The sequence below is a fragment of the Crinia signifera genome, chromosome 5 (assembly GCF_055691185.1).
Source record: "Crinia signifera chromosome 5, ASM5569118v1, whole genome shotgun sequence".
In the NCBI taxonomy this organism is placed as follows: Eukaryota; Metazoa; Chordata; class Amphibia; order Anura; family Myobatrachidae; genus Crinia; species Crinia signifera.
The window spans coordinates 146,520,810-146,547,383 of NC_139221.1; the positions used below are offsets into that span (position 1 = coordinate 146,520,810).

The following is a 26,574-nucleotide window of genomic DNA, read 5'->3' on the forward strand; positions in this document are numbered from 1 at the left end:
TTCCTTATTCGTACATAGCTTTGAGCTGTAGTTTTTGTTTGGTGGAGTAATGCATGATCAACATTGGACTACTAGAATCAAAAAACTTGAAGATATGCTGAGTGTTCTATACAAAGCTGTCTGATCCCACTGCCCATATGCACCAGTAAATAGTTGTAAAGTTACGGTATACTATCCACACCTCCTATATGAACAAAATGAACAAAAATAGACACACTATCATTCTCCTAACTAAAAAAAGGTCTTGCATAATAAATAAATAAAAATAATATACTTTATATTGCTCTCCAAGCTGATACATTTTCTCGATTATTATAGTTAATATTACCTTGTCAAAGGCAGGATACACCGCGCGGATCTCTGTTAGCCAACCGTATGGCATGTGTCCAACAGGGTATGTAGCCGTAAGAATTGCCACTGCCTGCGAATAATATAGGTAAAAGCTGATAAATGCTGTAGCAAGTGATACATCACACAAACTCATATGGCTTTGTTAAGCAGTGATATTTGTTTCAATGATTAATAAAACTTATGGCTCTTGAGATTGACATTATTGTTAAATATATTAAATTACGCAATTAAGTAGAAACTTTTTTTTTTTTCTTCTTCTTTTACTATGCACAGTTACTGCACTGTAAATTCCATAAATCATCAAGGACGTGTGACATACATTGCTGAGAGGCTCCCCTGGGGACTGCTGAGTCCTTTTTCTGTGCAATTACAGTAATGAAAACATCACTCATTTTTCTAAAACGAGCAAAGATGAAGATGATCACAGAAATATCACCTGGAAAGATGTCTTGTCATGCTAGTCGTAGGACCAAGCAGCTAAACAGACTGGCCCCTAATTCTCAAAATTCTCATAAACAATTGCAGAATCTTGTAGTACAAATATTTATTGTAATGCCTTTTTTATAGGAACATAAATCAGGTTAAAAATAACCGAGGGAAACAAAACAATTAACACCACCTACGTCACTGCTAACGTATGCTGGAGTAGGATTTTTTTTTTTTTTTATGAATGGTGGGATTACATTTAGAACGACCAGTTTAAAAAAAAAAAAAAAAAAACTTTCTAGCAAAATGTGAAATGTTATCAATTCAACGAGTATGGCAAGTGTCTGCATAATTAATAAATTCATGTCAGGCATGGGCTATTTCACACACTCCGGCTCCTGCCGGGCGGCGAAATCCCACACGGCCAGGAAGTCGTGCCGCACACAGCAGTTAATAATGGACACGCGATGGTCACGATCCCACCACTGGAAGGGACGGCTGCCGGGCTGTGGCCATCCCCTCCATTGTAAACTACTGTGTGCGGCACGGCTTTCTGGCTGTGTGGGATTTCGACGCCCGGCAGGAGCCGGAGCGTGTGAAATTGCCCTTAATCTATATGTATATATGAAAGGTTAACTACTGCTCATATCTATGAGGTGAAGTACCACTACTAGAGGCCACTCGACGGACCAAATGACTCCTTTTGTGTGCTAAAAGATGTCATAACAGAAAGTGAAAGCAATTTTTACAGGGACACTGGTCGGTTTCAAACTTACTGGGGTACTTGTTTCCTAGCACGGCGCCAGCAATTTTAATTGTATCCGTCGGGCCCCAAAAAATCGCGTTGATCGCATCGCATGCAACCAAATCGCATGCGATGTGATCAATGCAATTTTTTTACATTGGAACCAATCTAACATGGTCCCTGAGACCTGATTTTACATTGGCCCCAATGTAAAATGCCCCCCAGACCCCAATTTTCATTGTATACCCACCCTCATGGGTGAAATGCCCCCCCATTGTTAACGCCACCCGACGATCAACGCCAACCCGAAGCGTGGCGAGCGCAGCGAGCCCGCGAGGGGCGGCGGTACACATCCTCCGACCTTTTCATACCCCCACTATCCACGTCGGCGTGGAGTTGTATAGTGTGGCGCGCGCAGCGCATTACTTCACAGGTATTACGCGTCCGCTCGCCACGCTTCGGGCTTTGTGGCTCGCTGCGCTCGCCACACTATATAAAATCAACTCCACGCCAACGTGGATAGTGGGGGTATGAAAAGGTCGAAGGACGCGTACCGCCACCCCTTGCGGGCTCGCTATGCTTTGGGTTGCCGTTAATCGTGGGTTGCCGTTAATAATGGGGGGGGGGGGGATTTAACATACACATTACCCATTAGGGTGCCTTATAATGGCATGCGATGGACGCGATCAATGCGATTTTACATAGCCGGCTAATTTAACATTGCTCCCTATGTAATATCACGTTGATCGCATCGCGTGCCATTATAATGGCATGCGATGGACGCGATCAACGCAATTTTCTCATTGCCGGCAATAAAGGCTAAAAATAGCTAAATATCGCATCGGTCGCGTCCATCGCATACCTTAAGTTACCTTAAATTAAGGTATGCAATCACTCACGACGGGCGCCGTGCTAGGAAACAAGTACCCTTACTGGATATGGAGAGAGGTAGCTGTGAAGACAGAGATTGGAGGTAGGAGCAGATAGGGACTGGGGGTGGGGTGGAGAGTTCCTGGGCTAAAACTGTCACAGCTTAAAGAGAAAGTACATTGCGGAAGCCATCATTTTGACTGGCTTTGAACTAATTCTTAATAATCTTCTATCTATATGTGACACATGGTGACAGAATTGTCTTTCACAGCTTTTTAGTATGAGCAATGGGAGAAAGTATAGCTTATGCACATATTCAACAGGAAAGCTTCAACACCGCAAGTTATTCTGTGCTGCTTGATGGGGAAATGTATGGGATGTTGCTAGATGCAGTCTGCTGCTTTGGGATGTTACAATGAAAATACAGTAATATTATATATACAATTACATACATATGTTATTTAGCGCTGCTGCAACAAAATAAATGTTTTACTCCTGTCTTTATACTCCAGCAAATAACAATCCTAACATCACTTAACAGTCGTGAAGCCTGACCTACCTCAGTTGCTGCTGCACTGCCACCCAAGTCTCGTGAAACAAAAAGGTTAACAATGGGTCTGCTGATCCGTTGAGTGGCCAAAATAAGTGCTAAAGGCCACCAAAAACTCAACATCTTCTTTATTGTGGCATCTCCCTGCAGAGAAACACACTAGGTTAGAGCAATAATTATCAGAAGAAAATTGTTTTTTACCAGATACCCTATTCAATTTAGTTTTAGATTGTTAAAGTCCTATAATAAAAAACACTCACAAACTGGTCAATAAAGTGTAGAATAGAACATTTTACATGCTCATTTAAGCTATTGGACCAGATTTATGTGGTGAAAAAACAGACTAAACGGTGAAAGACAGGGATGCATATACACATCCCAGCATGCTCTGCCACAGTTTTTCTATTAGAGAATGCTACAACTGCGGCAAGGCATGCTGGGATTTGTATTTGCCCAACAGCTGGAGGGCTTGATGTTGTGCACCAGGATACAAGACATAGCTAATAGTCAACTGACATCTTGAAATGTAATTAAACATTATGATCTCAGTAAGATAATTCACATCACTGGAAACGTACAACATTTTAGATTCTAAATACCAGTTAAACAATTAGGAAGTATTTAGGGTTCTTGTTTAGTTTCACGGCGGCAGCATGGCCGCCCGCTACTTCCGGGTTTGGCGCTCGGCAAACTTTCTATAATAAAGTCCATGCCAACGTGAATAGTTCATACCCCCACTATCCATGGAGTTGATTTTAGATAGGGTGGCGAGCGTAGCGTGGGCGAGCGAAGCAAGCCCCGTAAGGGGACACAGACGCTGCTGCGACTGAGACTCTGCCGCCGTAAAACTAAACAAGTACCGTATTTAGGAAATGTAGCCAATATGGCAGAGATAAATAATGAAACGTTTAAAGAAAAAAAAAGTATAGTATGCCGGTTTAGCTTAGGGTAGGGGTTCCCAAAGTTTTTGAATCACGGCACTCCAAAGCATCAGAAATGTTTTCACAGCACCCTTAGGCTAAAGGTTTCTCATTGAGAAAGTCAGAAACAAATATTAAGTTAAATTTATTGTGTTTATATTTCATCCTTAGGATAAGTTATGTGGTAATGTACAGGATTCCCTTCTGTTTGTCCACAATTTGACTATTATAATGGACATAAAAAACTTGAATTGGTCCTGGACCACCAACTCAGGGCACCCCTGCAAGTCCCCCAAGGCACCCCAGGGTGCCACAGCACACAGTTTGGGAACCACTGGCTTAGGGTATTATACCAGCTTATTGATCGCATTTCTGTAGTGTTTTTCTAGTTCTTTTTTTAAGTGACTTTTACTATTATTATATTTTATTTATAAGCTGCCACAAATATTTTACAGCGATGTACAATGGGCAAACACTAGAACAGTACAGGGACAAAATTAACATTACAGTAAAGAGCACAGGAAACAAAGAACATCACAATGCAATACACATTTCAGTAAAAATGTAAGAAGTGAGGACATAATCAATGTACTACTAGGGGCTGACAGCCATAGATAGAGATGAGCCATAGCCACCTGGAGAGTATGCAGACAAGGATGGTCCCTGAGTAGGGAGAGCTGTAAGTGAAATGTGAGAAGAGGGCCCTGCTCTGAGGAGCTTACAATCTAGTGGAAAGGGGCATCAGAAAGATGACACGAGGTGCAGTTCATGAAACTATAGTGAGTATGTACGAATGACAAGTAATTGCTGCATATGTTATATACTGCCATAGAGCTGTGTCGTTTATGAATGATCTTGACATATATCTACTGTGTTTATTATCTCATACATACTCCCAGCTCTGGTCCACAGCTTTCAGGAATCTTATCATGTATATTTTTGTAGTATCCCAAGCACAAAGTGGTACATCGCACAAGTGCTCCTATATATAAGGACAAGATTGGAATAAGAAGCGGTTCCCGACATTCCAGGTGACTGTGTAGCAGAATGGCAACAAACACAACCTACAAAGAAGGAAAATAAAAAATAACATGTAAATAAAACAGTATGCAAAAAGTATGCCACCCCCTGCATGATAACACACATTAATTATGTAACATCTCATCTCAAATCCCAATAATATCCGGTGCATGTGCATATTTGGTATATTGAACATGTGTAGTACATACATATGGAAAGTACATGTCTACAACGGTGAATACAAGATGGCATCAGTGATTCATTGTATTGGCCTATCCCTATCGACCTTTTCTGTGTTGAACTTTTGCTTGAGTTTACCTTTTTCCAGTATCGACATTGTGCATGTTGACTTTTTGGGGACAACTTAGACACTGTCCACCTAATTACTGATGACCCCATGATCCACACTGAAATAAGTAACCTGTGACTTTATACCGATTCCTTTGCAACAAATATACTAATCCCACGTATCTAACACACTACTGTATAAGCAAGTAAGAAGAAAAACTAAGAGGAAGGAGCACAACCAGAAATCACTAATATGGCTCAAAAAGCTTAGGTGTATGAGGATACATATGTACCATGTAAAGAGCAACATAACTACAGGAACATGGCTATAATACAATAAACAGAAGAGCAGTAAGAATGTGTGTCCAAACACTCTAACCAACTGGTCTAACAAGGTTATCATTGTAGCCTCTCTGTTGATAAATAGATTTTTCGCTGCTGACGGCCACAGGTTAATTGATGTGCTTCTTAGGTCATACATAAGTAGAATTTTTATTATGAGATGTAAATTCTAAATGTACTGTAAATAATACTCATCACTCATTAATGCTCACATTAAGCACACATCACCCCGTGTACGGACCCCCGCGTAGCCATCACCCGCTAAGATATTTAGTGCATACATTAAATATCTAGCCACATCGAAGGGGCTATATTACTTAGCATGGATCGCTGAGCACACTATCGCCCTGTATGTATGTGGATTTACAGCAGTCAGAGCAAAGGTCATCCCTAAAATTGGGACATTTGGGAAGTGTGCACCATATATATTACATTAATTCTTGGTTTACAAATTATGCATACAGAGATCCTTCAATAACCGAGCATCCACCTACAAGGTTTTGGACCAAACCTCAATGGTAGCAAAAGTTAAAATTTAGAAGTGAGCTGGAGTTTCTGCGGCTTTTACTAATGATTACATAGACCAATGAGGATTATCCTAAATATATGAAATTGCTGCATGTTGTGCAATTGCTGCACTTTTACAAAACCTTTGCGCTTCTTTATACTGTACTTACAAAACCTGCTGCTAATTTCTGCAAGCTCTGTATAGGCTATATACAGCCATCATATATTGAGCTTCAAGGGGTAGTATCTTCCTTTATATATCTGGTATATACCCCAAGTAAAGAGAATGGAATAGATTGTCATGATAGGTTTAGAATATAATTAACTAAATGTTTCTGTGGTTGAGTAATGTATTAAATCTTTTTATTAAAGGCCAGTAGGGGAATTCACGGACATTACAAGTAAAGTAACAGACCTCCTCCTACCATTTCCTATTGAGGCTGACATAGATACAGTATTTGGGGACTAATTCTTAATCAGATGCAGCATCAATATCGAACACAGTGGATTGATAACTTTGTTTGTGGATGTGTCTGTGTTGAGCTGTGCATACATGCCAATTTGAAATCTTAACTGCAACTCTGCATGTACAAAGCAGAAATGTAAGGACCCTTCGGACAGGGAAATAAATGGTGCACAGCAAAAAAAAAGAAAAAAACAGACGTGTCGGAGGTGCAAATGTTTCCATACAAAGACGATGCCCCACTCACATTGGAGGCCACACTCTAATTGAGAAAACTTCTGTTGGGACAATCAATGTCTAAAGATGAACCAATCATTTTTCAACATCTTGGACACTGACAGTGGGCATCTTACTCCATGCACATTTGGACACATGGATTTAAACTTAGGAGTACTTTGGTACTACCAAGTACCATTAACATGTAACTAGTAAAGAGGCTACTGAGTTTGTTTTTGCTCAACATATTAATTAAGCAAATATTAGCCGAATCTTATAACCATGCAGTACATTTTTTTTACGTTGTTGTAGAAAGCACATGACAATTATCTTATACATATTACACCAGTACAATAGAACTTGCCTACAGTACCTGTGCTATGACATCAGAGATAGAAGCACATCCGACTAGAAAGCTGTGTTTGTGCTTAAGCAAAATGCCAGCATGTGTCCAGGCCTGTCAGAAAGTAAAATAATCAGAAAATAAGGGTTAATTGGGTCTACAGGTTTAGACAATAATGAACAATAACAAAAAAATAGACAAACAGTACAAGGCCAAAACAATCAACAGACTCAATCTTTCTTTATATTAAATACTAATTAATAAAAAAAATATGCTCTAAGTTTTGCAATTGTATAAATTAGTTTCTGTGCAGTTAAATGTATGCTATTTATATGTGTTAGTAACCAATTAACTCAAAATGTATTATTTGTAATTATTTTAATTACAACATAGTTTGAGGGAATGATGTTTTTGCTTTAACTGTAAATGTATCTCGTGTAATTATTGTAGAAATAATTGGCTTAACATACATGCATAGAGAGCAGCATCTCTAAACAATTGTAACACAAGTGCTCATTACAGTGGGGAAAAGTATAAATTATATATGGAGTATCCCTGGGCTAAATATCTATACTACTGAACAGCAGAAGCACGTATCGAATATAAATAAATCAAATATATTGCAAGTTTGCATTTAAGTGAAAGAAATGGTCATGTGACCTTTTTCTTTTTTCTTGGTTACAAAGGAAAAACTGTTAAGAAATTGAACAATAGAACATTAAATAGACTATCAGTTTACAAATACCTTATTTTCAGTAAATGGGTTTCACATTCCGTTATATTTAAATCTAAAATTATGTATTTTACTAAATACCAATTATTACTGAAGATGAAATCAAACGTTTTGTAACATACAGTATTCATTAACTGAATTCAAAATCACTGCAAATATCTATTAACCACTTAAATGACAATTTTTTTATGAAACTTTTTTTTTAAATGAATGAAGTTAAAAACTTATTTGTAAAAATAAATTTCAATACATTTCAATTCTGTATTTAAAAAAATATGCCAAATTCTTGTTCCGCACAACCGAACCCTAAGTCCTTTGCAAAATTACCACCTAGACCCCAGTAACAATGCAACCCCAGAAAATATCACGTACAGTGTTAAAAAATACAGTGACCAAAAAAAAAAAAAAAATTGTCATTACTACCCAACTACTTTGCCAATAGAGCACCAAAGAGCATTATTCACCCCTTCTATGACATTACACTGCCTTCACCCCATAATGCAGAACGTAGCGGACAGTTTGTAGGATGGGATTGACGAGTCTGAAATTTCCCTCCACGCAATGTTGGTAGCAACACATGTCCCCCAAAGTGTAAGCAGTTTGCATGACATTAGGGTGCACAAATTTGGAAGTCAGGTCAGCATTCATAGATGGCTACATAACTGCCGGGAAGCTGGAGGAAACCTGTTTTGCAGTGGAAAGGTGTGAGCACTTCAATAAATGCCCAGCTGGCTTCATATTTTTTAGCCATTATATTTATTTATTTATTGCAAACTAGAACTTTGTGTTGCTTTGTTTGGCGTTTGGGGGACTGGTGGTGTGGGCTTGCCACTGTCCTGTCCCGGTGGGGCTGTGGGTGATGGAGTGATTGGGAAAACTGTTACACTTCTGTTTGTCCACATATTTTATGATTGGAAGCCACTAGCACTGTATTTGACTATCATATTGACCAGAAACAATGTGATTTAGTCTTGGACCAACCTCTGACACCCTTGCGAATGCCTTGAGACACCCAGTTTTGGAACCACTGAGTTAGATGCTTAGCTATGCATCATGGGAAATTAAGCCCCAACCTAGGACTAGAAGATGCCCCAGAATAAATGGCATATATAATTCACATTTTGTATCTACAGTATTAGATAACATAGTACCCACCATAGCATCCATAAAGGGGAACGCTGCCAGATAAAGGAAGGCCTTCCGTGTTTTATTTCCCACAGACTCATCCACATGGTGAAGTTTGTTAATAATATAATATCCCAGCTCACTATATGCTGTGAATGAATATAAAAAGAGCAGATCATGTCAGTTATATATATTATATGCAGCCTTCAGCACTGATTTGCAATACATTACTCATATTGTCTATCAAGTTATGTAAGGAAAGGAACAGCAGACATAGGCCCTTATTCTGATTGACGCGGACTTTACCGCATTCTTACGGATCGCGTCTTTTCGCCGTCTGCGCATGCGTGGAGAACGCAACGCGCATGTGCCACGCCTAGACTCCGTACCAGTTCGGCAAAATCCCGTCCAAAACTGTTGGCCGCAATCAGTCGGGAAATATGGGCGTATTATGGGCGTCATGCGGAATGGCACATGGGCGTAGTTTCAAAGTGGGCAAAACGGGGCGGAAACATGGGCGGACACGGGGGAGTACACTTATGTTGGGGGGCGTACATTCGGAAACCACTCCGAATGCACGCGATCAAAAAGGCCAGAAATGTGCGGTGTCCACAAGTGTACTATTGCTTTGCGTACACCACTCGTTCATGCGGTAGGCGAACGTACGCCTAATGACTACAACCATTAACACCTGAACCCAATAGAATCTACTCCTTTACTCATTACTCACTAATAGGACGCTTGTCAGTGCTTTAATTGAAACCATTGCTGCTTCAAGGAACCCGTACTAAACACCCACATATGCTGTACTTGTCAGACACTTTCAAACTGCTAACAATGGACATGACAGAATATTAATACTAGCAATACCCATGTGTATTTGACATGTACTCATGAAACCACACATTTTGGGTAAAGTAAACACATTTATTTATATTCATGTCACAGTCAATGGCAGTGTGATGCAATGACCATAAAATAATACATACAAACAATAAACAACATGGCAGGAATGCCGCAAAATAAATAATAATACAAAACAAATATAATTGCACACAGATGGACTCCAGCACCTCCTATGTGCCACTGCACATGCAGCCAGTGGGAAATGATGAGGCTGCTGGCCCTTCTACAGCAGGGCAAGCTGCACCTGACCATTCAACAGCAGGGCACCCTACACCTGGCCCTTCTGCAGCAGGCCAACCTGCAGCTGGCTCATATGCACCATCAGCAGAATCATTTGGAACACAACCGGGGACTTCACAAGATAGTACCATGGCCATCACTTCAAGTACAGCTGACAGTAATGCCAGGCAAAAGAGGGCAACAGGGGAACCACAAAGGACATATGAAGCAAGGCCTCAGCTGGTTCCCCTCAGCACGTGATTGGACACAAGAAGCTGACACACACAGCACAATGGAAGATTTGGGAACACATAACGGCAGAGATTAATGCAGCCACAAGTTCATTTCCGACCACGTTTGGCCTTGGTAGGCTCCTTGGCCTGTGCAGCAGCTCTTCGGGGACGGCCAGATGCTGGGGCAGGTGGAGCAGATGATGTGGAGGGGTTGGCTGGTCTACCCCTCCTGCCAGCAGGGAGTGTTGCCGCTGGTAATGCACCAGAAACGGATGCCATTAGGACCCTGTTGCTGGTAACCAGCTCCACCATAAGCTCATTATGGTGGAGGAGGAGATCATTTTGGCGGGTGGCTTGCTCGGCCAGCACCTGAGCACTTGCAGCCATGGCCTGCATGCTCGCAGCCATGGACTGCTGGGTGCTGACCAAGCTCGCCAGGATCTCCTCGGTCCTACGCACCCGTTCTGATGCCAAGTCTCCCTGCTGGTTGATGTCCCCAAGCACCTCGGCCAAGGCGGCCAAATCGGCTTGGCCCGATGCCTGCTGCTGCACAGGCCTACCTCTGGGGCCAGGTGGCACGGACTCCTCCACCTCCTGAACAGAGTCGTCACCAAGCGGTGGGGTGTCTGTGGGCAAAGATAAACACAATTAGGAGACATTCTACGATAATTACTTGCCCAAGTTTATGGCATGACCAATATTTACCTTCCAGAAAAGACGCAAACACTTCAGCTGGGGCCTCGCTATCCATAGTGCTCACCCCCCGGATCTCCTCAACTGATATGCAGCTCTCGGCCATCACCTCCAGGGGGGTGAGCTCTAGCCCTGATGGCATGGGGCCGGCCCCAGATGTCTGGCTGTGGTCCCACCGCTTGGTCAGCTTCCTCTTCAGGTTGGTTTTGAAGTCCTGCCACCTGCAATGTAAGTTGACATATTAATACATGTCACTCCCAATGTTAGCTGTTGCAGCCATTGCTCTGTGCTACATATTACAACATGTGATTATTGTCCCATATATAATATTACATGCAACTATGATATCAACCGTTACAATACACATTCACAATCACCCTACTCTAACTCACAATGAAATTACATGGCAATAATGTATGTGTATCGTAACAACCTCACGGGCCATTTGCTAAATGCATCTAAGCATCAATTCAATCATTACTTGGCTATTACTGGCCACATGTATCACAAAACAACTTGCCTCTTCTTCACATGGTCCGTCTCACGAACTTGTGGCGCTACTTCATTAATCTCTGCCGTTATCTGTTCCCAAATCTTCCATCTGCGTGTGTGTGTCAGCCTCTCGGATGGACACTCTATCCAATCACGTGCTCGGGGAACCAGGATGGCCAGCTCCTGTGCTTCATATGCCTTATTTTTTTTGGGTGGTTCCGCTGTTGCACTGGCTCGCCCCTTGCCACGTCCCTGGCCACGCCCCCTGGCACCAGTCGCTGCACTTGAAGTGCTGGCCATGGTACTACCTTGTGAAGTCCCCTGTTGTGTTCCAAACAATTCTGCTGATGGTGGATATGAGCCAGCTGCAGGTTGGCCTGCTGCAGAAGGGCCAGGTGTAGGTTGCCCTGCTGTAGAATGGTCAGGTGCAGGTTCCCCTGCTGGAGAAGGGCCAGCAGCCTCCTCATTACCCACTGCCCGCATGTGCAGTGGCACATAGGTGGTGCTGGAGTCCATCTGGTCAAATAGTTGCTGCAGCACTGGGTCCACCTCTGGTTGGGATCCAGACATGTTAGCAACAACATTGTCACCTTCTAATACACCTTTATATACTGTTTGTGTAATCTGTTTGGCGGACATCAGCGGCAGCTGCGTTCCGTGCGTGAGCGTACGTCGCTGGTTTTTCGCGCCGCATACGGTGGCGGAAATTCCATTGTGTAAAACCTGGCGAAAGTTCGACATGAAATACTGGTCACCAATGCTAACATTGCATAGAATCTTCTGATACACCTGTGACTATTGCTCAATACACATGCTATTTGCTAGCATGACATGACATTTCATTCATGACTACTGTGGTATTGTGGCGTTTTAGTGCAAGCTAAAAGTAGCCCATTCCCTTAGAGAATCCAGGCCACAAGTCATGCAATACTCATCTCTACTGTTATAGACCACACATGTGAGAGCCCTATAAATAATGTCTTCCTGCTAGAATCATTTGTCTTCAGATCTGGACTTGTCAGGGTCTAAGGTAAGCTCTTCCATGCTCCTTGTAGATATGATATCCATTAACAATGTAAGTGTATGAATGTATGCACTATTGCCTCACTGACTACAGATTGTTGGGCCAGCAAAGTGGTGTATTATTATTGCAACATGTCACATGTTCACTATTTCACTCACAGGGCTTAAACCTGTGTGGGTTCATCTATTGCAGGACAACATGTCCCAGCAATAGATGAAATGTGTCATAGTACATGATGTCGGCAAAAAATGCTGACACCTTTATCTGTGTGTTTTGGACGGTGTGTATTGAGTTCATATTATTGTGTCATCATTAGAGAGTCAAATGGATCTGCGGGATTTCATGGGGCGCCCATCTATTGTACGTATTGAAGGCTACAAATCTATTTGTAGTGGGATATGGCCATTATGTGCATAGGTGCATCAGTATTTATGTTCATTTCTTTATAGGTTGCAGAAGCTATTATGCGCTACATGGAGAGGAGGCTAAGGGCACTTGCGGCTCTCCCCACTCGTCGGCCAAGGAGGCCAGGACGTGCTAGAATCTATCGCACACGGGTGACTCTGTTTGCTATGCCCGATGATGAGGTACTTACTAGGTACCGGTTACCGCCACATGTCATTCTGGATCTGCTCACCTTAATTCAGAGCGATCTGGAACCTCTACACGGGATCACGACAGCAATTCCGCCTCACACACAGCTGCTGGCGGTGTTGCATTTCTGCGCCTCAGGATCATTCCAACAAGTAGTGGCAGTACTTGCTGGAATATCTCAGCCGGCCTTCTGCCGAATCCTGAGGCGTGTGACGTCGGCCATGTTCAGGCGCAAGGGGCACTTCATGGCCATGACATTTGCCACCGAGACCCTGCGCAGAAGCCAGCAGGCCTTCCATCAAATTGCTGGCTTCCCTAATGTGATAGGGGCTGTGGATGGCACCCATGTACCATTTGTGCCTCCATCTCGAAGTGAGAAGATATATAGGAACCGCAAATTGTTCCACTCACTGAACGTGATGGTGGTATGTGGCCCATCCATGGAGATTCTCGCCTTCAACTCGAAGTTTCCCGGAAGTGCCCATGACTCTCATGTCATCCGACAAACCGGGATATGGCATAGACTCCAAGAGCTGGAAGGCCGTGATGCGTGGGTTCTGGGTGACTCCGGTTACCCATGTACGCCCTGGCTACTTACGCCGTACAGCTACCCAGCACCGGGCCCACAGGAGGCATTCAATCGGGCGCATGTTGCCACCAGGCAAGTGGTGGAGCGCTCAATTGGCCTTTTAAAAGGTCGATTTAGAGTGCTCCACCGCACTGGTGGTGACTTACAATATGCGCCTGAAATGGTGTCGAGGATCGTGGGCCTGTGTATATTTTTCCACAACATTGCTGTGCGGCGTGAGATACCCTTTGATGAGTGGGAGGTACCATCTGAGCCGCAAGATCCGCCCATGCGCCCATCCCGCGCCCCTGAATGCCGGAGGGGATACCAGCTGCGGGACTCTGTGGCGCAAAGATACTTCAGGTACATGTTATTGAGTTGACATAACACACCCATTTTAGTCACAATCACCCCTTCAAATAAGTCCAGTGTGTTAGTTGTCAGTGTTACAAAACGAACATTAGCCAGCCTGCCCTCCTAATGGCAAAGAAATAGGAGATATTTAGCATATGTGTTTAGTTTTGGGGGAAGTTCAATATAGGTGCTAATTATTATACCTTGGACAAGGGATCTTATGTGTTTGTTATATCTTCATTATTGTAGTTGATACTATCCCTGATGACTGGTGAGTACATTGATTTATTCTATCATGTGTTGGGGATTATTTCCTGTGTTGATGTATGATTTGTTTGCATATATAGATATATATCTATATATGATGTTGGAATTTATTCACATGTTTCAACATTTCAAGGAGCATGCAGGCAGGCAGGCAGGCAGGCAGGCAGGGCTGGTGTATAATGCTGGTTTCAGGATACCTGCAAGTGTGTGTATGTGTCTTTTACACATAAATGTACGCATACACATATATGCATAGAGTAAGTAATGCTAACTACAGCTATGCCTTGCTAAGCTATAGCACGCGTTGCTTGGCGGAGCGCGGCCTTATTGGATTTGCTAAGGGCATACACACTGTGTTTTATATATATCAGATTTGTTCATTGGCATACATCAACACTACGGTTTTGAAGGCATGCGAATTTTTCACCATTTGTGTTGGCGCAGAGACGCTGTTAATGTTAAAATGAACAATAAAGTTATTATCACAAATAACTGTGATCAACCAATGCCACCACCTGATTGGTTGATAGATGCCATTGTCAACATGGCGGAGACACGAAGGGCAGAACCCTTCACGCATGAGGAGCTCAGGGTTCTTGTCTCCGTCATGGAGACAAGGCTGGGCCGTGCGGGGCCCTTCATAACAAACCGCCATAAGCGGAGGGCGTACACAGCGGCAGGGCGCCGAATTTACGCCCGCACTCGGGTGCGGAGGTCCCTCGGGCAGCTGGAGAGGCGGTGGTCGGACCTCCGCAGGCGCCAGCCCCAGCTGCTCACACAAATAAGGGGCGAAATTGCTGAATGTGAGTATTTTAGCTATGAAATTTCGCACTTACAACATAGCATATATAAGCAATAAAATGTGTCTCATGATAAGTGGGTGTCCATGGGTTTAAAAGTCCATAGACTCTTATGTGTGCTTCTTCCTGGTTAACATGCAGTCATGTGCCTTTTATATGTCATGCCATAGCATTGAGGATTCTGATGCATACAATGTGCCCAATCTAATATGTGTTACACATTGATAAATGCCTGGGTTGTAATGTGTGAACAAATGACTAACAATCACATAATAATTTAAATGTCACAATTTGGAGTCCATTAACAGTAAGGAGCTACTTTCCTGCATCGTTTGCCATCATTATCACCCTTCCATGTATGTCTTGTTATGGATGAATAAATGTGCCCCAATGAGCCGACATTGACCATGATGTTTTTTTCTACCACACAGCACGAGCCCGAGCCCGACAGGCCCGTGAACAGGCGGAGGCAGGCCTGGCCCAGGACGAGGCCCAAGACCCCCAGGAGGAGGTGGCGGCAAGGGTGGAAGAGGAGGAAGTGGAGGAGGAGCAAATGGTGGAGGAGGAGGTGGTGTGTGAGGAGGTGGAGGAGGAGGAGGTGGAAGAGGAGTTTGTGGCGGAGGAGGAGGTGTTGGTGGCGGAGGAGGAGGTGGAGGAGGAGGTGCTGGTGGTGGTGGAGGAGGAGGTGGAGGAGGAGTTGGAGGAGGAGGTGGAGGAGGAGTTGGAGGAGGAGGTGGAGGAGTTGGAGGAGGAGGTGGAGGAGGAGTTGGAGGAGGAGGTTGTTGTGGTCGAGGAGATGGCGGAGGAGGGGGCTGAGGAGGCCACGGTTGCCCCGGACACATCAAGTTCCGAGGGGGAGGAGGCGTGCCAGGCACCGGACTCGCCGCAGATCGGTATGTTTACATAATGCATCATTCATGAAGTAGTTGTACTGGTATATGTTATGTAGCACTGGTGATTAAAAATTTTGGGCACATACTAATCATATAGACCCCAAAGTGGGTAGCTACAGATACAGGTACGGGTTAGATGGGGAGTCCAAGGCATCCATTTCATCCAGGACACCTCTCAATTACACAGGTTTGTGGGATGGGTTGGAGGTCCATTTGGACTGCCACATAACCGTTGTAGTTAAACAGGATCCAGGAGTAAAGGGATGTGTGGATCATTTGTGGATTAAAATCACCTGCTGCAAGCGTAGATTATGACCCATCAAATAGTGGCATCGATATTGTTGGTGAATGTTATTTATAAACTGTAGGATGTATGCTCGAAATGGAGTATGGGCCGGCCTACCTTGGAATGGCGTCACAAGTTGGCAGTGTCCCCGGAGCCTCCTCTACCTAAACCCCCCCTGTAGTTCTGATTTATTTTTGTCACTCACAGAATTGTAGGTTGGTTTAGACAGAATTATGATTTAGAGGATGTGTATTGTGCATTCCTGACATTTGCATAACTCCCATGCCACCAACCATCACTGAACTTAGACTGAGCAGATTGTGACAAGTTGTTATTGACGTAGGCCATGACCTGCTTGACATTGGTTAGTCATGGGTGGGTTGTGACTGAGAAGAAACAATATGACTGTTATGTCTTCTGCAGAGTTAAGGGTCGAGGGCAAAATAGACAGTATGTAGTAAATAAGTTTGCATGTATGTATATATGTATGTGTCATATATATTTATCTATGTGTGTCTCTATCTCTCTACATAGATAGATATATATCTCTATATATATATATATACACACATGTCACCTAGCATTTGTGCAATTTATGTCGTAGTATGTGAAATGTATGCATGAATAACATGACTAATTTTTGCCCCTTTGACATGCCCACAGATGACACCACACCGGCAGATGAGGGGGTGCGTGGGGCCCTCCTGCGAGCAGAGCACCATCTCCGGCTCCTTCAAGCCGACTTGCAGGACCTAAAAGACCTGCTCATTTAATGTTTCCTTTTTTTTTGTTTATCATTATGTTAAATAGATATTTTAATAAATTCTTTATGCAAGTTCACAGTTGTTGGTTTTATTAGCACTTTAAATAGTATATGTGTAGAATGTTTATAATGTTTGACACAGGGTGTAATAGAAACCATTGCACTTACATTGCTGTAAGGGTTAATGTGTGCTATGCATGTGTTAGGCATGCTTGTAAGGATATATTGGAATCTAATTGATTCCAATTACAAATAAGCTGTTTTTTATGAGGGTAGGTAATTGAATAAGTGGGTCATGTGATGTATTGCAGAAGATACTTCATAGTGGGTTGTTTGGCGGAAATCCTCCGCTTACGTGCGGTAGCACCGCTTGGCTCCCGTTCGGATGCGGTATTCCCGAGCATACTCTGTAATACTCTGTAATACCGTGCCGAATCGGAGTGTTTCTCCCGCACACGCATGATTTGTATGTCGTCCGTAAACACGCCCTGTTCTTAAAGAGTGAGTCCGTCCGAATGCGGAGGACACGTGGGCGTTTCTACGGACGATGGCCGCACGCGGCAAAACACCGTGGCGTGCGGACCGCACCGTAAGAATGCGGGAATATCCGCACCGATCAGAATAAGGGCCACAATGAGGATGAACATAACAGATAGGGTTCTTTGTGCAGTATGTTCAGCTTTAAATGTAAACCACAAGAAAATAACATTGAGATTATTTGCTGCATACAATTTAAGACTGTCGGTTGCTGAATTTCCATCTTTATTTCATGAATGTAGTATTCACTGCATTGTTTGTTATTACTCGGTGTACCTTCTCTGGCTACATAAATGTGTGCACATTATTCAAATGGGAATGAGAGAGAGGGGTAGTTTACTAGATAGACGTTCATTAAGTTGACATGATCAATATATCAACATTTATCATGTGGACACTGCTAAAATCCTGACATGATAGAATGTCGACAAATAGTCCAACTACGGCAGCAGCAGATTCCAGGTTCTGACGGTCATGTGACAAGTAGTTCCAGCAGATATCAGTGTTAAGTGGGTTTCAATGAGTAGAATCCTCCTGTCATTAAACCATGAGCAGGTGCCTAACCATAACCCCACACATAACCTAATTCTGACCAACCTCCAGCAACCTTTGCTGACATTCCAAGAATTTGCATGTCGACATTTCAGATGTCGACACTGAACATGATGGCTTGTTGCCTGTCTACATATTCACAACTTCGACATCATACTGTCAACATTGTTGTATCAACATTATGGTGGTCAATATTGGGAATGTGGACCTTATGAGTGGATAAATAGATAGACAGTAAACCCCAGAGGCGTCACCAGGTGTGGTGACACCCAGTTAGCACTCTGCAATGTTAAACCCGCCATGTTGCCCTAAAAGGGGCGTGGCATGTATCAAAGAAGCATAAACTGGCAGAAAACCTGTTTTAGGCACTCCGATGGCATGGCCAGCATCCCCGGAGATGCTGGCTGCCCCTGAAGACAGTGCTGTCTTACCCCTTTCGAGGGTACACCCAGATGCGGGCCGCACTCCGCACACCTGGATAGTGACACCACTGGTCAATCCTTAGGAATTATTTGATTTCTCTGTAAGTTTGTCATAATGTGTGGCCTGATGGTCATCTGAATGAACAAACAAACACAAGACTGACAACACAAATATTGCAGTATATTTTTTACCCATACATAATAAATCTTTTTAACATGTAAGTCTAAGTAGAAAAAAAAGTATATCAGCCCCTATGCTAATGAATTCATAAAATGTAAATGCAAAATAAAATACTAGAGGAATTGGTCAGCGTTGCCCTGCCTCAAAAAATCCACTCTTACATTTTGAGTTTGCTATGCATGAAGTAGCCCCAGCTATTTGGAATATTCTTATTTGGTACCGTTATCTAACACCTTCAAAGACTAGAGATGACTTTATCATCTTGGACCGACTGGGACGCTGCTCCAGATACTTTCCTCCAGCGGCCTTATTCCATCAGCCATATATAAGAGAGGATTCATTGGATCGAGTGTGTACAGCTCCAGCCTGTCTCCTCCAGTGGTGGTACCATGTGGTAAAGTGCACTTACCCCTATGAACTGCTCTCCAAATCCACTTTATATTGCTGAGAGTCCTATCTAATCCCTGAAAGTGTGGAACCTGGATATTACTATTTTAACCATGCGTCTTTTTATGCTTCTTTGATGCCAGTAAAAATATTATTATTTATTTTATTTACAGTCTCTTATACAGTATAGCGCAGCAGATTCCGCTGTGTTTTACAATTGTAAACAGTGATAAAACAAACTGGATAACAACAGACACACTTGGAGGTAAGAGGGCCCTGCTGCAAGCTTACAATCTATATTATTATTATTATTATTATTATTAATTAGCGCTGCTATTGTTGATAAAAAAAAAATTCAAGGAATTTTGCAGCTCAACAGAAGTTGGGCAAGGCAACAGGGCTGATCTGCAGCTACATGAAACCTTTGGATTAGGTTATAGCTGCCAAGGGAGGTTCATCCAGTTCACATCATTTTTCTATCCTGCACTTTAAATGCTTGCACAAGGCAGTCAGTGAAAAACTCAAAAAGGATAATTGTGTGTTAATAGTTTAAGCAAAATGTATATGTCTATTCTTGTAAATGACCACTATCTACCTATCTATAAGTATATATATATAGAGAGAGAGAGAGAGAGAGAGAGAGAGAGAGAGGAACATGCATATGAATATATATAGAAGTAATTCTTACAACATGGACTAGGGGGTACATTTACTAAGATGGGAGCAACCAATCACATTCGATCTATTATCTAGAAGATGTTAAACAAATAAGAAGTAGAATCTGCTTGGTTGCTATGGACAACATCCATTCTTCAATAGAACTCCCATTTAGTAAATTTGCCCCTAGTGCTAACATATTATCCAGTTGACAGCAGCCTAGAAAGGAACGGAAAGGCTTACTGCACTCTGACATCATGCTCTATAGGGCATTATGTATATAATAGAGGATACATACCTATAAGTGTGTGAAAGACAGCAGCCACAATGCCTGCCACAACCATACACAGCACGGCCTTTGTCCGGTCCCTCTTACTGTTCACAAACACAAGGCCAACATTTTTGAAGTCACTCATAGGACCCGTAAAAAATTTCATCAGGGAATATGCCAGGCCATAGCTGGCAAGCATCTCAATGGCATCTTCTTTGACAGCAGCAATACCCCGATTTAAAGCCTGTGGGGAAAGCAAGACATAAATGAAAGTTTTACTGCTACTAATAGGAACTGAACATATAAATCCCTAATATTTACTGTTCTTAAAGAAAAATGATGGCCTGCTTTAATAAAGTGTGCCCTAATATGCAACAGTATCAATATTTTACCACTTTTGAAATCTTTTAAAATGTCCCACCCTCAATTGAATTCTCCCCATACTGTGCATAGTACACATAAAAATATTTTTTGGGGGAGTCATGGAACAAAGGCACACCAACTGTTTGTGCCACCAATAAAGAGTAATAATAACTAGAGCACTATACAGCACCCAGCCAATACAGTCATTAATAAGACCAATAGCAATATCCAGTACGAAGAGCTATTGCTGTCTTTCTGATGCAGAATTATACCTAACAACATAGATGTTTTGCTTACTTATGCAAACCCTACAGTAAATGATAGTACACATGGATACCTGCAACACATTGTCAATGAAGAAATGAATAAAGACAAATAAATTGACATTGACACTGTAAAAAGGTAAAAGAATAAAAAGCCCTTTCACTGTGCTTGTTGCCTGTCTGCCAGGCTTACATGCTCTACTTGACAGCCAAATAGGAAATGCTGATCAAACATGTGATAATATGAATGCTGTAATAAAATCAGTGACATCCATTATACAGCAACGTTTTGTAACATGTCATGCAGTAAATTTGCTCAGCCTCCTACATGCAATGTATTGTATTCAGAGAACCCGCTAATACAGAGGAAATGTCAGCCACAAACTACACTATGTTTTGTAATGACTGAATGTTAAGTCAAGATAAAGTGAATGCACAAAAGAACAAAATGATTGCTTTTATTCATTGCCTGTTGAGTTCCTGTCACCAGCTTGAAATGGATGCTTTTTGTGTGACAGATATCTGTATAGATTAATGAAAATATTTTTTGGGGCCAAAATTGAAAGCCAATGACAATAGTTAAAAATTTGTTTTAATGTGCTATGAAATTTTATGATTATATATCAGGAACCATTTCCTGAGTGAGGAGTCTCTGACATGACCACTATGGTACAGTAGTCAGACCATGATTTTGGGCTGCCTGTTAAGAATATTCACAGAAAAACTCTCCAATAGGTGGTTTACATAACTAATATGCGTAAAGATTATATAGAGAGTGGACTACTAACTAGAATCTTTCTAATATCAACCATGATCCAAGGATGCCATACACCAGGCCTGGCCAACCTGTGTCTCTCCAACTGTTATGAAACTACACATCCCAGCATGCTCTGCCACAGTTTTAGCATTTGCTAACAGCAATACTGTGGAAGGTATGCTGGGATGTGTAGTTTCAAAACAGATGGAGAGCCATAGGTTGACCCTGCCCCAGTAGCATGGAAACTGACCTGTCATATTTGACAATACATACATTATTGTGTGGTCAGTGAGATGTGATGGCAAACATAAACATATCTATATAATAATCTGCTGAGGTCTGTCTCATCTCTGACATGCACAGCGTGCACCTCAAGAGCCAACGATCCCCAGTGCAGCAACGGGAAAGACCTTAGAGGACCGTGTACAACTCTGCGGGAGCTGAGAATAGGGGAATGTAGAGCTGAAGGGAGTCCGAGGTACCAATGACACTTTTCTACTGACATAAAAATCCCAGGATTTTGCAAGTGAATGCGCATCAACCCGGATAAAGGGCAGTATAAAAGCAAACTACACAGGGGGGAATCTTGGGTTCCTGCTCTTTACCTGGATTGGGGCCGAGACTCGGAAAATTGTCACAGCCACAGCAAAACAGCCCATTTTGCCACATTAGGTTTGTGTAAGAATCTTCAAGCATACTGGTTGCAATGCAATGAGGGGTATTCAATGCCGCAGCGAGCGGCCGGCGAGGGGGTTAAACAGCGAGGATTGCTGAAAACCACCGATCCCCGCTGTTTAACCCCCGCGCCGGCCGCTCGCTCTATTCAACGTACTGGGGAAATCCTCGCCGTCACAGGACGGCGAGAATTCCCCAAAACAGCGAGACCCGCGGCTGCTGCAGAAAACTCGCAGTTTTTAGCCGCGGGTCTCGCTGCTTCTGGAGCCGCATCCGCCAATTCCCCCTCGCTCAAAAAACGGAGCGAGGGGGAATTGGCGGATGCGGAGGCTGTGTTGAATGCTGTCAGGGTGAGTGGTGACAGCGAGCAGGAAGACCTGCTCGCTGTCACCACTCGCAAACAGCATTGAATACCTGCCATTGTTACTAACATGCACATGTGGACTGTGCTGATTAATTTGATGTATAATGATACTGTGATCCTTCTAGAATTAGGGTGGGGCAGAACGCTGTGGTACAGGGGCAGCATGAGGTGGGCTGGCGACACTAGTGCAGGCCAGGCATCTACAGGGGTGCTGGGTTTCCCCCAAGTGCACCAGAGGGGTTGGATGGTATTTTGCCCATTAAAAATCAGGCTAAAACAACCGAGAGTGAACACTAATACTTGTATATCTGTGTGCGACTAAGTTTCTTATTATGTACACTGTAGACAATATTACAGTTTATCTTAAAACTTGTCAGTGGAATGGCAGATACCAAAGTGGCTGATGGCTGGATACCAACAGAAAACAACAGATGCCTTGGTACTTGTTTCCTAGCACGGCCACAATCTTCTTGGTCGTGTGCCTTAACTTTAAGGCACACGATGCCCACGATGGACCCGATTTTTTCTTTCAAATCAGGTCCATTTTACCGGCAAATGGAAAATCGGGTCCATCGCGTCGGTCGTGTGCCTTTAATAAGGCACACGACGCGACCGACGCGATGGACCCGATTCTCCATAGGCTTCAATGTTAAAAATATTTTAACATTGAAGCCTATGGAGAAATCGCGTCCATCGGGTCGGTCGCGTCGTGTGCCTTAACATGGCACACGACGCGACCGACGCGATGGACCCGATTTCTCCATAGGCTTCAATGTTAAAATATTTTTAACATTGAAATCGCGTCGGTCGTGTCGGTCTTGTGCCATTATAATGGCACAAGATAAGATAGACTTGATTAAGTCCATCTTCACATAGTAATCAATGGGAAAATGGCCAATATGGGCCATTTCTCATTGTATATGGCCCCGTCATGCCCCCACATTGTAAACGCCACCCCACTATTGACGCCAACCCGAAGCGTGGCGAGCGCAGCGAGCCCGTGAGGGGCGGCGGTGCGCGTCCTCCGACCTTTTCATACCCCTACTATCCACGTCGGCGTGGAGTTGAGAATAGAATAGTGTGGCGAGCGCAGCTAAAAAAAAAAAAAGGTCGGAGGACGCGCACCGCCGCCCCTCGCGGGCTCGCTGCGCTCGCCACGCTTCGGGTTAGCGTCAATCGTGGGGTGGCGTTACCAATGAGGGGCCATTTCAACCATCAGGGGTGCTGAAATTGGGGTCTGGGGGCTATTTTACATTGAATCCTATGTAAAATAGGGTCCCAGGGACCATTTTACATTGGATCCAATGTAAAAATCGGATCGCATCGGTCGCATCGGATGCGACCAAATCGCATGCGATGCGACCGACGCGATTTTTCCGACACGACCATCCCGATGCTAATCGGTGTGGCCGTGCTAGGAAACAAGTACCGATGCCTTTTTCGGAGATGTGGTTTTCAACGACTGGAGCTCCCTCTCACTGGGGAGTGACCAATTCCCCCCTCTTGGGACTTGGTGAACTGTATTTACTGCACATTTGTTACTATTGATTTTTAATCCATTTTTACTATAAACTTTTTTTTTTAAATACTACATTATGGTATGTCTTTTGAATGCCCTAGAGTCTAGACAGATACCTTGGAGCACTGCTTCCCATCCCATTGCTGGCACACACACACACACATGTGTGTGTGTATGGGTTGGATCCTGTCAGAAGACTGGATCGCAAAGCACATTTTTTTCAAAGTTGAATCTGCAGCAACAAGTCATGGCCACATTAAATAGGTCATGGACGATATTTCCAACTATCGTAAATATCAGCCAGGATTAAATACACCCCTAAATGGATTAAAACAGTTGTCCTTTTATGTAAAGTGTGTTATGGTGAAGGCCTCAGTTAGTACAATATAATGGCTATGGTATAAATAATAGAGTGACTCTAGGTCCACAGTCATTATTAGGTTGACCACTATTGGTCTACAGTGGGTAGGTTGACACTTTTAAATGGTCCACATACTCAAGGTCAACACTGACAGAAGGTTGAAACAAGCAAAAGGTCAACATAGTGTTCACCATAGGCTGTGTAGCCCCACTAGCAGCGCCCTGCTAGAACAGCTTGCTGCCTGTCCCCGCCGATGTGCATGAGGAAGCCCAGTGCCGCCGCAGTTGCCCGGTGTCTCCCCGGCAATGACTTCGGCGGGGCTGGACCCACCCTCCATTGGTGATGGCGGTGGCCCGACCGCTTTGGTGACAACGGCGGCCGAGCCTGCCCCTTTAGGTGATGGCGAGCTCGGTCCATCCCCTTCATGCTGCCCCTGTGCAGCACCACCCTGCCCAGTTCCTAGAAGGAGCACTAATAGACATGGTCGACACTGAAAAGGTTGACCCGAGTTTTGCATGTTTTTGTGTCTATGTAGACATATGTCGACATGGGCACTGTATAAGTGTACCGCTGCACTCCCCATGCTTCCTCCACAGTGCTTTGCTGCACTCGGCACACTATTTTATTCTCACTCTATGGGCCTTATTCTGGTTGAATGGGACGGATGCGTACTTCGGCCGGGCACCGAGTGTTCTTAGCCCCGCCTACCATACAGATCGCTCACGCCGTCCGAATGCGGTAAGATGCCAAGTGAATGGACCGCAAGTGGGTGTTTCATGTGAACACCTCCCCCATCTGTGGGAATCTCCCCCAGTCTCCGATGGTCGCACCGAGTGCTCCAGACCACTCGGACATTTTCCCAGTGTGAAAGCAGGGATATGGGCGGGCAGCTGACATCCGGCTATGTCAGCTGTCCGTCCCCCACACGTGCTTCGCAGCCGGATTACCATACGTACGCCCAGCGGTTTCATGGGAACGCCCATGAAAAGCGGGGCGTGCGCATATGGTAATGAGCCCAAATAGCCCTTCACGCCCCTCTCCACCCCCTGCTCGGATGGTTCCGTACAATCGTTTCTTTGCATGGAACTCACGTCGTGTTCGGACGTGCAAGGCGTTCGCACATGCGCAGAAACGCCTCTGCACATGCGCAAACACAAAACATTGTCCGGGCGTCCGCACACGCAGCCATCCGACTCAATCAGACTAAGGGCCTATGTCCACTTGGATAGTAAAGAAGGAACCAAGTCGGTCATTATAAAAAAACATGAAAAACTTGTGTAGACCTTTTCAGTGTCAACCATTTAAAGGTGTGGACTGTCGACCATTAGTGGTCGACCTAATGATTATTGACCTAGAGTCAATCATTACCCAATATAAGAGCATACATTTTACACAGGTAAAATAATTTGCTAAATTGCATTAACTTTTCTCATTGCAGCTCAGATTTTATATTTTGAGCTTAGTATTTGGATCATTAATGGAAAAACTGTGACATAAAACACATGATTTGAATAAGCAGAAGCTGAATTAAAATCATATATTCTCCATCTGCCTACCACATCAAAGTCATTCTGCATTCTGATCACAAGAAACTGAATAGAGGTCAGGAAATAATAAAATATGAGACACTGAAGAGGAACTATTTTTGTATGAGCACATTGTTTTTTCTTAGTAGAACAAAAAAATGATTAAATGTGAAATAAAGATATCTACACAGGAAATTATTATTGTGCCCTACAACCCAAAAAAAACAATCTGAAGATCCACACTGGAAAAGTTATTAAACCCACTATAAACTATACACTATGTACATTTTTTTATCACAAATAAGGAGAAAATGTTAAAGTTTTCTGTTCAGGGGCACTTTGGAGCCATCTGAATTTTATACAATCGAGAATTTTAAAAAGGTTATAAACAATATGCATTGTTTTGTCATGTGAAAAAATAATCAAAATATAGACTCAAAGGGTGAGATTTAATATGATGAGAGATTCAGAAAGTGAGAGATTTGGTAAGGTTTTTTAAAGCGGCAATCATTTACACTGCAACTAGGGTTACCACCTTTGTGTTGAGCGATTCCCGGACAGTGACCGCCCCTTGACACACACCCAGCCCACCCATTGATCCGCCCCCAGCCCCGCCCCTTGACCCGCCTTATTATTATTATTTTTTACATTTGCTTCAAATCTATTCTTGATTTCGCACACAGTAATACCATATACACGTTACGTCACACACACTGTAATGCCCATTACATGTTATGCCACACACTGA

General features: G+C 43.4%; 1 protein-coding gene across 1 annotated transcript in view; it reads right to left on the bottom strand.

The window, feature by feature from the left end:
- ANKH (ANKH inorganic pyrophosphate transport regulator) overlaps positions 1–26,574 on the bottom strand; it is a 130,398-nt gene that overhangs the window by 19,511 nt on the left and 84,313 nt on the right. The window contains exons 2-7 of the mRNA XM_083188099.1: positions 20,026–20,242; positions 8,930–9,048; positions 7,072–7,155; positions 4,756–4,926; positions 2,952–3,086; positions 329–421 (exon numbers count right to left, since the gene is read on the bottom strand). Coding sequence (XP_083044225.1) covers positions 329–421; positions 2,952–3,086; positions 4,756–4,926; positions 7,072–7,155; positions 8,930–9,048; positions 20,026–20,242 — 819 coding nt within the window. The remainder of the gene's footprint in view (positions 1–328; positions 422–2,951; positions 3,087–4,755; positions 4,927–7,071; positions 7,156–8,929; positions 9,049–20,025; positions 20,243–26,574) is intronic.